General features: G+C 35.5%; 2 protein-coding genes across 2 annotated transcripts; one reads left to right on the top strand and one right to left on the bottom strand.

Annotated features, from left to right (window-relative positions):
• The first annotated feature begins 658 nt into the window (after nt 1-658).
• LOC130738620 (metal transporter Nramp7.2-like) lies at nt 659-5,297 on the top strand. Its single transcript, XM_057590700.1, has 13 exons — nt 659-829; nt 1,155-1,230; nt 1,324-1,364; nt 1,699-1,777; nt 2,052-2,156; nt 2,284-2,393; nt 2,674-2,855; nt 3,297-3,366; nt 3,687-3,860; nt 3,980-4,084; nt 4,178-4,309; nt 4,393-4,488; nt 4,590-5,297. The coding sequence occupies exons 1-13, from the start codon at nt 707-709 to the stop codon at nt 4,920-4,922; spliced, it is 1,626 nt and encodes a 541-aa protein (XP_057446683.1). The 5' UTR covers nt 659-706; the 3' UTR covers nt 4,923-5,297.
• A 542-nt stretch (nt 5,298-5,839) lies between these two features.
• On the bottom strand, nt 5,840-10,018 carry LOC130738624 (uncharacterized). Its single transcript, XM_057590711.1, has 7 exons — nt 9,799-10,018; nt 8,003-8,050; nt 7,883-7,929; nt 6,703-6,769; nt 6,578-6,621; nt 6,282-6,339; nt 5,840-6,189 (listed from the first exon to the last, which is right to left on the bottom strand). Exons 1-7 carry the CDS (start codon nt 9,871-9,873, stop codon nt 6,139-6,141), a joined length of 390 nt encoding a protein of 129 aa, XP_057446694.1. The 5' UTR covers nt 9,874-10,018; the 3' UTR covers nt 5,840-6,138.
• Between the last annotated feature and the right edge of the window lie 1,788 nt (nt 10,019-11,806).

Below are 11,806 nucleotides of genomic sequence, written 5' to 3'. Positions count from 1 at the left end.
TTCAAAATTACGTATAATTGTATAAACCACTTTTTTTTATTTTTATCCCTCATTAATGCGTTATAGAATACAAAAATGAGAGAATTAATGTTATATTTAAAAAAATTAATGCTTCACATATTGTAAATTTATTCTCATAACAAACAAGTTATATCTCTAATTTAGGTTTTATAATAAGGATCATAGAAGCATATATACTACAATCCTATTTAATAAATTAATATAAATTAATAATATTTTGGTGTAAGACAGATGTGCTCCTTCGGAAAAAAATTATGTCCTAGTTGGGAACATCCACATCATGGTGGAGCTAACTCTCCCAACGAGGTTTTTTTTTCATCTACAAAACTCGAATCCAAGACCTTAGTTAAGAGAAATTAAGCATGTACCACTTGAACCAACTACCCGTTGGTATAAAACTAATAATATAAATTCTCATAAATATTTAATTAATATAATCATTGATACTGAATACAAGTTAATTTGACTTAGTGATGAAACATAATTAATTTGCTTACATGTATACATCACAAAAGCCAGCAAACGTGCCCCGCGCCATATAATAGCGGCATGAAGATGGAATTCTGACCTGTCTCAATGCCAAACAAGACAAAGAACCGGTCATCACTCTTCACTATAAATAAATAAACACACATTGTTTTTGCTCACTCAGTGGAAGAATTAGAGTGAGTGGAATTAGAGGTTGATGATGGCAATGCAGCAACAAGAGCAAGTGATTGGAGGTGGTAGCAACCGTATAGCAGCTGTCAATGTCACACCCTCTAACAACACTAACGATCTTCATACACCATCACATTCAAAAAAAGAGGTATGGCCTTAATTGGTTACCATCTTTCCCTCTCCCTCTCTTAAATTTTATGCATTTTTCCATCCTAACGAATCGTTAGTTCAAATGATACATATTTAATTTTTCTAAAACAAAGTTCCAAGTAAGCCTTGTGTATGTAAAGAATCAAGTGAGAAAAACTAGCCCCACACGCATGTAGATGTTTGGGGCTCAAACAGTTTTAATTGCAAGATGGTTTTAATACTCCTCCTATGATTCTTAGTTTTACCTAGTTTCATTTATGCAACACATACATATATGAATTTTCTAAATATGATTTCTAACAGAAGCTTATGTAATGACACAGAAACCATGGAGAGAGTTCTTGACATATTTAGGTCCCGGTTTTCTAGTCTCCTTGGCTTACCTTGATCCTGGAAACAGTAACTCCCTCCCTCTCTCTGTGTATCTCTTTATATTCATCTTGATCACTCTCTTACATGTGCTTAATTGCTAGTTATTTTCCATTTTGGCAGTGGAAACTGATTTGCAGGCGGGAGCCAACCACAAATATGAGGTAATAAAGCAATTAATTGAGTCATAATTAAAACCAAAGTTTTGTCTACCGGGAACTAAGAAAAATATGGTTCACAAATTAAAAGAATTTTTTGCCAAATTAGTTTTAGTACATAATGAACATATTATAAATAAATGTACTAAATGTTATTTATAAAAACATGGTTCATGTGTGTACCGATATTTAACATGATTCCCCATAGAACTGCGCTTAAACTACATCAAGAAGTTTTAAGAAATTAATTAGCAGATTCATTGACATAAATGTTATCTTAAATGAAATTACCATAAGCTCTCGAACTTTGACATATTAATAATGTTGGTGTTGTTTGCAGCTGCTGTGGGTGATACTTATTGGGTTGGTGTTTGCTCTTATAATTCAGTCATTGGCTGCAAATTTAGGCGTTTGTACCGGTAAGATCCAAAGCAGTGCACAATCATATATATATAAATAGTTTGTACAAGCTAATGGGATAATATTAAAGACAAAAAAATACAGCTTTTTTAAATATTTGTAGCCATAACGATCAATGACAATAAAGCTAAGAATTGTATCTTTCCTTTTCCAACCGCCTATTGTTAAAAAAAGAAGAATTATAATTCAATCATAGTAATAGCTGAAACAAGAATGTATTATTATTATTTCAAAAAAAAGAATGCAATTATTAATGTTATTTAAATTGTGCAGGCAAACACCTTTCAGAAGTATGTAAAGCAGAGTACCCATTATTTGTCAAGTACTGCTTGTGGTTATTAGCAGAGGCTGCTGTCATAGCTGCAGACATACCTGAAGGTAGTAATTTGTTTTCAATTTTATTGGTTTCTTTTTTTCCTTTCAACAACAATAAAATACACACTTTGTATTCATAATTAGACTTGTAAATTAATTAAATTTGTCCAAACTTGATACATTGTTGCAGTGATTGGCACAGCCTTTGCACTTAACATACTCTTCCACATACCAGTATGGGTTGGAGTTCTCTTAACGGGCTGCAGCACTCTCTTGCTTCTTGGTCTCCAGAGATTTGGGGTAACAAATATGAACAATATAATTATAAAGTAGTGGTGGAGCCGGAATTTTATGTTAAAGGATTAAGATCAAAGAGTATGTATAGTAAAATTTTAAATACCACATCAACATGTAAAATCTCTCTCTAGGCGCTTGTGCGTGCAGTATAAAGTAGTTATTAAAATTCAATCATGTTTTATTTTCTTTGAACCACTCATCTCTAGACAATACAAACTCGCTTATAGTGGTTTGTTTATAGCTATTTTTCTACATTTTTGTGTGATATTATGTTTTGGGGCAGGTAAGGAAGTTGGAGCTGCTTATATCAATCCTAGTTTTTGTGATGGCTGCATGTTTCTTTGTGGAAATGGGATATGTCAAACCCTCTACTTCCGGCGTATTGAAAGGAATGTTTATACCTAAACTCAGCGGTCATGGAGCCACAGGCGATGCCATTGCCCTTTTGGGTGCCCTTGTCATGCCGTATTCATATTCTTCCTCTTTTCCTTAAATTGCACCATACCAATTTATTTCATGTCTCCACTTATTTTGTGCGTATTTGGATATGCAGTAGAAAAATATCGTGAAACCAAAATCACGGTGAAAAAAAAAAACAAAGGCTAAAAGAAGTTGTTATATATCATGATTTTGACTTCATTGCGGTTTTACCGTGTATTCACACATGCACTTCAATTTTTTTCTCTTGAAATAACACTTGAGTTTGTTTTTTTTTTATCTAAAATACTCTGTTTGAGACTTTGAGTACACTAATCGAATTAATACATAACTGAGTTTTGAAAATTTATATTGTAAGTAACATGTTATTAATTTATTAGCATATATACACCCAATTAGGAAATCGTTTATGTAATAATCTCTCCAATTAAAATCTCCACCTAATTTCTTTCTTTTGACAAAATACAGACACAATCTTTTCCTCCACTCTGCTCTGGTGCTGTCTAGAAAAGTGCCTACTTCCGTACGTGGCATCAATGTAAGTCTCTCATCACTGATAAAGATACTTACACACTACACTCGGAGAGAGATAGAAAAAGAAGTGAGAGATATGAGGCGACGTGATGGAAATACAAATAGAAAGTAAAAGTAAGGGAAAATGAGATTAAAGAGAAAATTAGTGTTAGTGAATCAATAACTCCCTTTTATCACACAAACAAATTAAGGGTAGACAAACTTCAAAATTCAAATCCAACCACGTACCCCTATATGTTGTTAGCATTCTTTGCTTAGTATACTCAATACTGTACACATAAATGATAAAACTCATTTGACCAATTAATCTAATTGATTATGCAGGATGCATGTAAATACTTTCTCATAGAGAGTGGATTCGCATTGTTTGTGGCGTTTCTAATCAATGTTGCAATGATTTCTGTGTCTGGCACTGTTTGCTCTGCTACCAACCTTTCTGCAGAAACTTCTGATCAATGCAGCGACCTTACCCTTAACTCTGCTTCTTTCCTTCTTAAGGTTCTTAATTTAATTCACTGTATATATAAGTTGTTATAATTAATGAAATCATTATATCATGTTTAGTACTAATTAAGCTCCAAGTTATCTCACATACAATTTTGATGTCATGCTTGTAGAATGTGTTGGGACGGTCGAGCTCAACCATTTATGCCATAGCATTGCTGGCATCAGGACAAAGTTCCACCATCACTGGAACCTATGCAGGGCAATACATTATGCAGGTAATTTAGAAAAGTATTTGTGAACCTCCCCATAATGCAGACACGCCGTATACCATCATTGAAGTTCGGCTTTCTTTGGATTGTGTGCTATAGGGTTTCTTAGACTTAAAGATGAAAACATGGAAAAGGAACTTGGTGACAAGGATCATTGCCATAACACCTAGTCTTGTTGTCTCTATCATTGGTGGTTCTTCTGGTGCTGGTCGACTTATCGTCATCGCATCGGTTTGTATATTCCAAAATTTGTCATTCTTTTCTCCACGTGTGTGCATATTCTTGCCTACATACTAACTAAAATTGTTTTGCAGATGATACTTTCTTTTGAGCTCCCATTCGCTTTAATTCCGCTCCTTAAGTTCAGCAGTAGCAGTACTAAAATGGGACCTCATAAGAATTCTTTGTTTGTGAGTTTTCATCTTCCATCGTCACTTTAGTCATTATACTAAAGCAAAGTTAGAGATACTCTTGATTCAAAATTGAAAACTTGGCATATCATTTTGTGCAGATCATTATCTTCTCATGGATACTAGGTATGGGGATTATCTGTATCAATGTGTACTACCTCATTACCGCTTTTGTGGATTGGATAATTCATAATAGTTTACCAAAGGTGGCAAATGTGTTCATTGGGATCTTAGTGTTTCCTCTGATTGCGATCTATATTCTCTCAGTTATCTACCTCACATTCAGAAAAGACACTGTCGAAACATATATCGAGACAAAGAATGACCCAATGATGCAAACTCATGTGGAAAAGGGGTTTATGAACAATGGTCAATTAGAGCTGAGCCAAGTTCCTTATAGAGAAGATTTAGCTGATATCCCACTACCACAATAGAGGACCTAAGCTATGAACCAAGCGCATCACCGTCTATAAACAGCAATTTCAAATTGCTTTCGAGTCATTTCAGTGAGTTATAAGAATCTGATGATGGTCGATTCTCCAAATGGTTGGTTTAAAGTGATTACAACTTTAGGGCCTTATAAATCTACTTCTCAAGTTGCCCCCCGTTAATGGTTGTGTGCTATAGTAAAGTTTATAAGAAAACTAAATTAGGTAAATTAAGCTCCAGAGTCAAAGAGTCTTGAAATTTATTGAATAACAAACCCCAATACTAAGTAGTTTTGTCAATTTCTCCAGTGTAGTAGAAGGTATGTACTCATTGTATTCAAACATTTTCTCAGAGAATGTGAATTGTTTTCCCTTCTGTTATTTCCCTTGTTCTAGTACTTCTTACTTCTTAGGCAAACACGGGACACAAGCTAGGATTACAATATAATTTCTATCTTTTGTACATGAGACAAACTACTTAACAGTCACGACAGTAATGACAATCATACACATAAAATTGATATCTTTACATTTAAACCGTCTGGTTGAGATATACTAAGGAGTCATGAATGCAGTGACTTTAAGGATTTCTGACAGCAGTTAGTTCAAATCCCATTATAACACTAAAACGGGACATGGTTGATGGACATCTTCTCAAACATGCTATTACTACTAATAAACAAGGTTTGTGTGAACTTAGAGAAAAACTAGATTTATAGAACATCAAATGCAACTTACGTTCTTTTAAGCAAACATTACGAATCAACAGCAAAGAATTACAGGTTCTAACATTAAAAAATATATTAGAAAAATAAAGCATTTATTATATTGAAAATGTAAAAATATAATGAATAATTTCCCTTTTTAATAAAATTATCTATTTTTTGTATTCTTAAAATCACCTCCCAAACTAAGGGCTGATGTTAATCAAATATAAAAATATGTTAATTCCACATAAACATAATATCAATAATGGAACACTTCAATCCTTCATCACTACAACAGAAAATGTGATTAACTTGCAGTAATAAATGGCAATTGGTTACTATAATCTGAGTGCCAGAGGTCAATAACTCACTGCCGGCTTTACTGTCGGAAAATAATAAGGTAGAAAAATAGTCAGCATACTTCAATCAAATATACCTTTCCAACTCCACTAGTTTGAGCTACAAGGCAGTTGGGCATGCTAAATCCTCAAATTTGAAATTTTATCAGCAATTTGTTACCACTGCCTCTTGTCAATCACAGCAGCAATAATGCCTTTCAATGTCTCCTGCATAATGTTTGAATATGAGTAAGGCAGCTATATTGATTTTTCTTCGTTTTTTTCCTTTCGACAAAGAAGAGCAACTAAGTAAAACTTACCGGAGAGTGGTCTTTAAGACCAAGTGAGAGCACCAATGGCTTAGAGAAGCCAGACAAACTGCAAAATGCAAATGAGGAATCGGATAGTCAGTTATGATTTCCAAAACCAAATAATGAATTATACAAGCACAAAGTCCATATAGTAACAACTGTTTTAAAGTATATATTTTAGGAGATCTTTAAAACCTATATTAATTTAGATGAAAAGTCAGAACTCACAATAAACAAGTTGAACACCCTAAAAGATGTGGAATGACAAATAAGAGATTTTCTCTAAATAAGAAAGAGTTACCTACGTCATATGCTCAATCAGCTGACGTGCACATGCTACTAACATTGGCTGCATAAATACATTTAGTGAACAAGAAGCACAACCTTCATAGAAAAGATCACAAATAATTCAAAACATATACCAGCTTACCTCATCTCGTTTGCCAAACAAAACAGAAACGCTGAACGTTGGATTAATGGACATCCCTTCTTCCTTCCTGGCATTGAAAATATACATGTGATTGTTTGCGCAATCATTCCTCCCTTAAGCATAACTATCTTGAAAGTGCATGATAATCCAGAATTTCAAGCACGGAATAAAAAGGTGGATTCTCAGAAGTCTTATAACAGCTTTCCCATAAGTTTTAACCCAACCAACCCATAAATGATGTAATGTTTGGGGAACTAAACAAGTGACTTAGTTCAGTTGTAAAAGAGAAAATCTTTGGTTGAGAGGGAATCCCTTGGAAGGAGAATTCTCCTCTTTGATCTCTGTTTGTGATTCAATAAACCATTAAATATTTGCTCTTTCTCTTTCTCTTTGCTGTACTTTGGGTCTAAAAGAAGTTTGGTCTGACCTGATGGGCCTAAGGATAGAGGCTTTGGAAATCTTGGTGGATTTCTTGAGGAACACGAGAAGAAAATATGGATTCTTAGATCCTCCGGATTCTACTGTGGTTGAGACTCGGAAGAACATGGATGGAATCAGTAATAGAAGGAATATGGCAATAATTGAATAAATGGATGACAAAACAGGGCGTCAACCTTGATATGGAGGAAGTCACTGAACCGCCCACTTCAAAGAGACCAAATTTGTGGCTCATTCAGGAGAAATCTGAGAGCAAAGGTCGGATCGTTCAATTTATAGTAAGCAACAACTCAAAGGGTTGGATCGTCCAATGCCCAAGCAGAGAAATCTTTTAGGTGCATCAAACAAAACTGAATGTGAAAATGCAACAAGCGTTTGTAAATTGTAACCATAGAAGGATCCAGATATTTGGAGGAAGAAATTCAGGAAGCATGTATAAAAGGCAATGGTATCATCACATATAAGTGTTGCATGAGGTGTCAGATGTGGAATTCTATTTGGTACAATTAGTTCTCAAAGAATTTGTTGCTAAAATTTTAAGGTCTGTTCATTTTCAGAAAAAAATTCTATTTTAATTTCTAATTGCTAAAATGCCACCTTATTTTTACTTTTTTTTCCTGTTTTCAAAATTTTTGTCTAAGAAATAGTAACATTTGATTGTTTTCATCATTTCCTGAATTGAAAGTCGAAATGGAGGTAAAAACCATAAAGACCCTTAATTGCACAGAATTTAAGTATTGACCTGGCATGCAGTATTGTCCCCATGGATCCAATTTGTGTGGCAACAACCTGATAAGAAGTCAGAAATTTAGTAACAGTCACCATATTAAGAATATAGATCCACAGGTCCGTCAGCACTCACCAGAAAGTGATCTTCATAATTTGAAAGGAAAATTTCTGTTTTGTTTCCCTGCAAGTAAGCAACTTACTCAGCATTAATGATCAAATTTTAATATTAGTATTAATAGTTAATTAATAATCAATGGAAATATAAGCTGAAAGATAGTTTTCGAGGATCAGAAACTAGAACCCTTTGATTTTTACTTAAAAATATCCACAATTTCTTTTCATAATTTCCAACCACACATTTATTTAGAGTCATTTGAAAGACTGAGCTGAAATTGTGCATCGTAATTAAAATTTAATTTTATCTAAACTAACTCAACTTACATATCATACTTTATTTGTAGAAATTACAAAACTAGTCTACATGTCCCATAAAAGAGGAGGGTTTAGGTAGTCAACAATCAACTTAAACTTTTCTTTATAGAAACTCTTGTGAAATGGATCAACAATACAGTTGACCAAGTCCCACTGGTTTGTTCTGTTCTGGGTCTTTATTAATGTTTGGTTTTATGATGAGCTCTCTGATTTGTTCTGGCTTTTCCGTGGCACTATAAGGCTGCTACTCCCTTGTTTTTTCCTAACTTATTATATTGGAAATACCATCCGCTCCTAGTCTGACCCCCTGTTTAAATGAATTGTAAGTTCTAACTTTAACTTGTAGCCTAATTAACTAGAAGGCTTATACCTTCTAGCAAACTTATATGCATTAAGCATTTTGAGTGAGAATGTATCTAAATGTTTGTTGGAAAACATGTAATCTTGAAGCTCTTTTGTTGGTGTGATTATATATGTACACGTAAATTGTAGAATATAATTTTACATACTAAGTAGGACCTTACGTTTTGTGCGAAAATTAAACATTTTATGTACCTCCTCTCCCTTTTTAAAGTTTGACAATGTCGGTATTAACCATGTGATCAAATGGAAGAAGGTACAAGTAAAGGGAGTAGAGGAAGACCTGAGATAACATTGTAAAAGACCTTGCGCTAAATGGTCTCACTCAATTATTATTTAGATAGGGCATAATAACATCAAACTGTTGCTGCTTGCCTGTTTCCATGAAACTAAAATAAGGCTGGGTTGTTGTTTCTGACTTTCTGTAACTCATTTCCTTTTATTTTTCTCTAGCTTTCTCTTTCTCTCGACTCTCCCCGCCTTTCCTTGCCATTGCTACAAGGCAAACGCGTGATTGAGTTTTAGAGTCTGAAGAATGGGCGCTACGGCTACCTAAATCTGTGTGAACTGCTTATGGATGTTATTAAATGAGGTTTTCCTTTGATGTACAGAGTGACTAAGCAACCTTGCTGCATTCTAAATTTTTGTACATACTCGCATTCCTTCTAATATCTATAATTTTCTATTTTGTAGGATATCTTATCATCTCCTACTTGTTATTTTCCTCATTTTTATCGCCCATGCATGTCACTTTAAAAAAATTCATTTTGGAGGTGCTATTGCTAGGAGGCACCAGTGAGAAGGGTTGATAACATGATTTTTAGTCGTGAAAAGATAGGTAGGAGAGACCAAAATAAACATGGGAAGATATTGTTAAAGATGATCTCGTTATCAATAGTATCCCTCATAATTTAATTTTTGATCGAGCTCAATGACGTAATGTAATCCATATAGCCAACCTCAATCCTAACTGAATCTCTCAATCATAACTTTCTAATATGAAATCAAATCCTTCTACCATTGCTATATACATCAATCAAGTAAATTATAGAGGATTTTCTTTTTCTCTCAACTTTGATTTTCTCAGATTTTAAAACCCTAAGAACATAAAGAGATAGAGGTGGCATGCATGCATACCTTGATTTCCAGAGAGAAATTCAGTTGGGATACAGGGAATTTCATGGCTGAGGAAGAAACGTTGTCTATATTCATTGACGGAGGTGAGGTGAGAGTTCCAACAATGAAGGGTCACTGCACTTCACAACAACTTGATGCTCTGCTCGTAGCAGCAAGTGTTTCATTCACTGGTCGCGTTCGCCCAACTTTTCTGCCCCGGTTTACATTCTGTCTTCATTACTTCTAATTTTAATATAAAATATTTTTTTATACTAGAATAATTTATAATTATATTTTTTTTTATTAATTAGTAAATTTAAATAGAAATTGGTAACAACTATAACTTATTTTAATATAAAATATTTATTTGGTATAATAATTTTCACTCCTTAATATAATTTTTATATGAACATGTCTTAACACAGTTGGTAGATAGTTGATACGAGCCACGAGAATACATTAGTAATACCAAATAAAATATTTTTTCTATAAAGTTTATATTTTCTTGAAATATACTTTCAAGTTTGATAACTATACACTGAGTGGTTAGTTCATCGCTTGGAAATCCGGGTCCCAGCGGACAGCGGAGTTGGTGAAGTGCTCCTTCCGTTCCAGAAAGTTTGTAGTTTTGGGTCTTGAATGAGAAAGGTCGTTTGTTTATTAAGGATCCATAAACCTGACATTGTGATCCTGTTAGAAACGCGTTGCCAGTTTTCCCAAGCAGCGCAATTCTGGAACTCCATGAACTTTGTACCCAAATTCATTGAAGAGGCACAAGGTTTTAGTGGGGGCATATGGGTTCTCTGTAATAGTATTATAAACGTTTCACTTCGCTTGGTGGAGCAAGACAGGCAGGCTATCTCCTTTGAACTCTAGCGAGACAGCTTCTCTTAGGTATGTAGTGCTATTTATGCCTCACGTGTTCCGGCTCAAAGGGAGAATTTATGGGCTCATTTGGAGGATATCAGAGGAAGAATCATTCACCCTTGGATGATGGTTGGAGACTTTAATGAGGTATTACACCAAACTGAAATTAGAGGGGGCAACTTAGTTAGGAGCAGGGCAGACCGGTTTGCTTCAATGATGGCCACGTGCCATTTGATTGATTTGGGGGTTGAAGGCAACAAATTCAATTGGTCCAGGAGGCAGAATAATCGACTTGTATTGTCAAAGAGACTTGATAGAGCAATGGGGGATGTGGAGTGGAGGATTGCCTTCCCGGGTGCTTATGTAGAAACATTAAATAGGGTCCAGTCAGATCATTGTCCCCTTCTCGTAGCTTGTGGGGCGAGACTTTCTGGGGCCCAACATCGTCCCTTCCGTTTTATTGCCGCTTGGGCAGATCATCCGGAGTACAGGTTGGTGGTGGAAAACGCCTGGAGAGGTGGGGATGAGGAGATCAGTACCATTCTTGAGAGAGTGCGTTTGGACTCGGTCAATTTTAATAACCAGGTTTTCGGCAATATCCATAGACGGAAGCGCAGAGTGGAGGCCAGATTGAAAGGGGTGCAGAGGGAACTGGATATAAAAGAAACGTCATATCTGGTGCAATTTGAAAGAGAACTGCAATGTGAATACACTAGCATTCTGCAACAGGAGGAGCTCTTATGGTATCATAAGGTCTGTGACAACCGCGTTCGGCTAGGGGATAGGAATACCTCCTATTTCCATGCGCAATGTGCAATAAGGAGGAACGGAACCGTATTCACGGGCCTAAGCTAGGCGATGGGGAGTGGTGTACGGATCCGGAAAAAATCTCAGAGGAGGTGAGCTCTTATTTTCGCAGCTTATTCAGTGAGGTTCCTGAGTCTTCCTCCTCGGTGTTCCAGCATGGAACGTTTCCCTCTCTCTCGGAGGTGGCGCGAGAGGCTTTGGCCTTGCCGGTAGAGAAGGAGGAGGTGAGACAGGCATTGATGTCCATGAAATCCTTCACGACACCTGGCCCGGATGGATTTCAACCGTACTTCTATAAAAAATACTGTGACAAAGTTGGCGATACTCTTTGGAGGATAGTTCAAGAGGCCTTTGT

This window comes from Lotus japonicus, chromosome 1 (genome assembly GCF_012489685.1).
Source record: "Lotus japonicus ecotype B-129 chromosome 1, LjGifu_v1.2".
Lineage (NCBI taxonomy): Eukaryota > Viridiplantae > Streptophyta > Magnoliopsida > Fabales > Fabaceae > Lotus > Lotus japonicus.
Note: the sequence above shows the minus strand (reverse complement) of the source record. Positions and strands in the feature narration are given on the sequence as shown.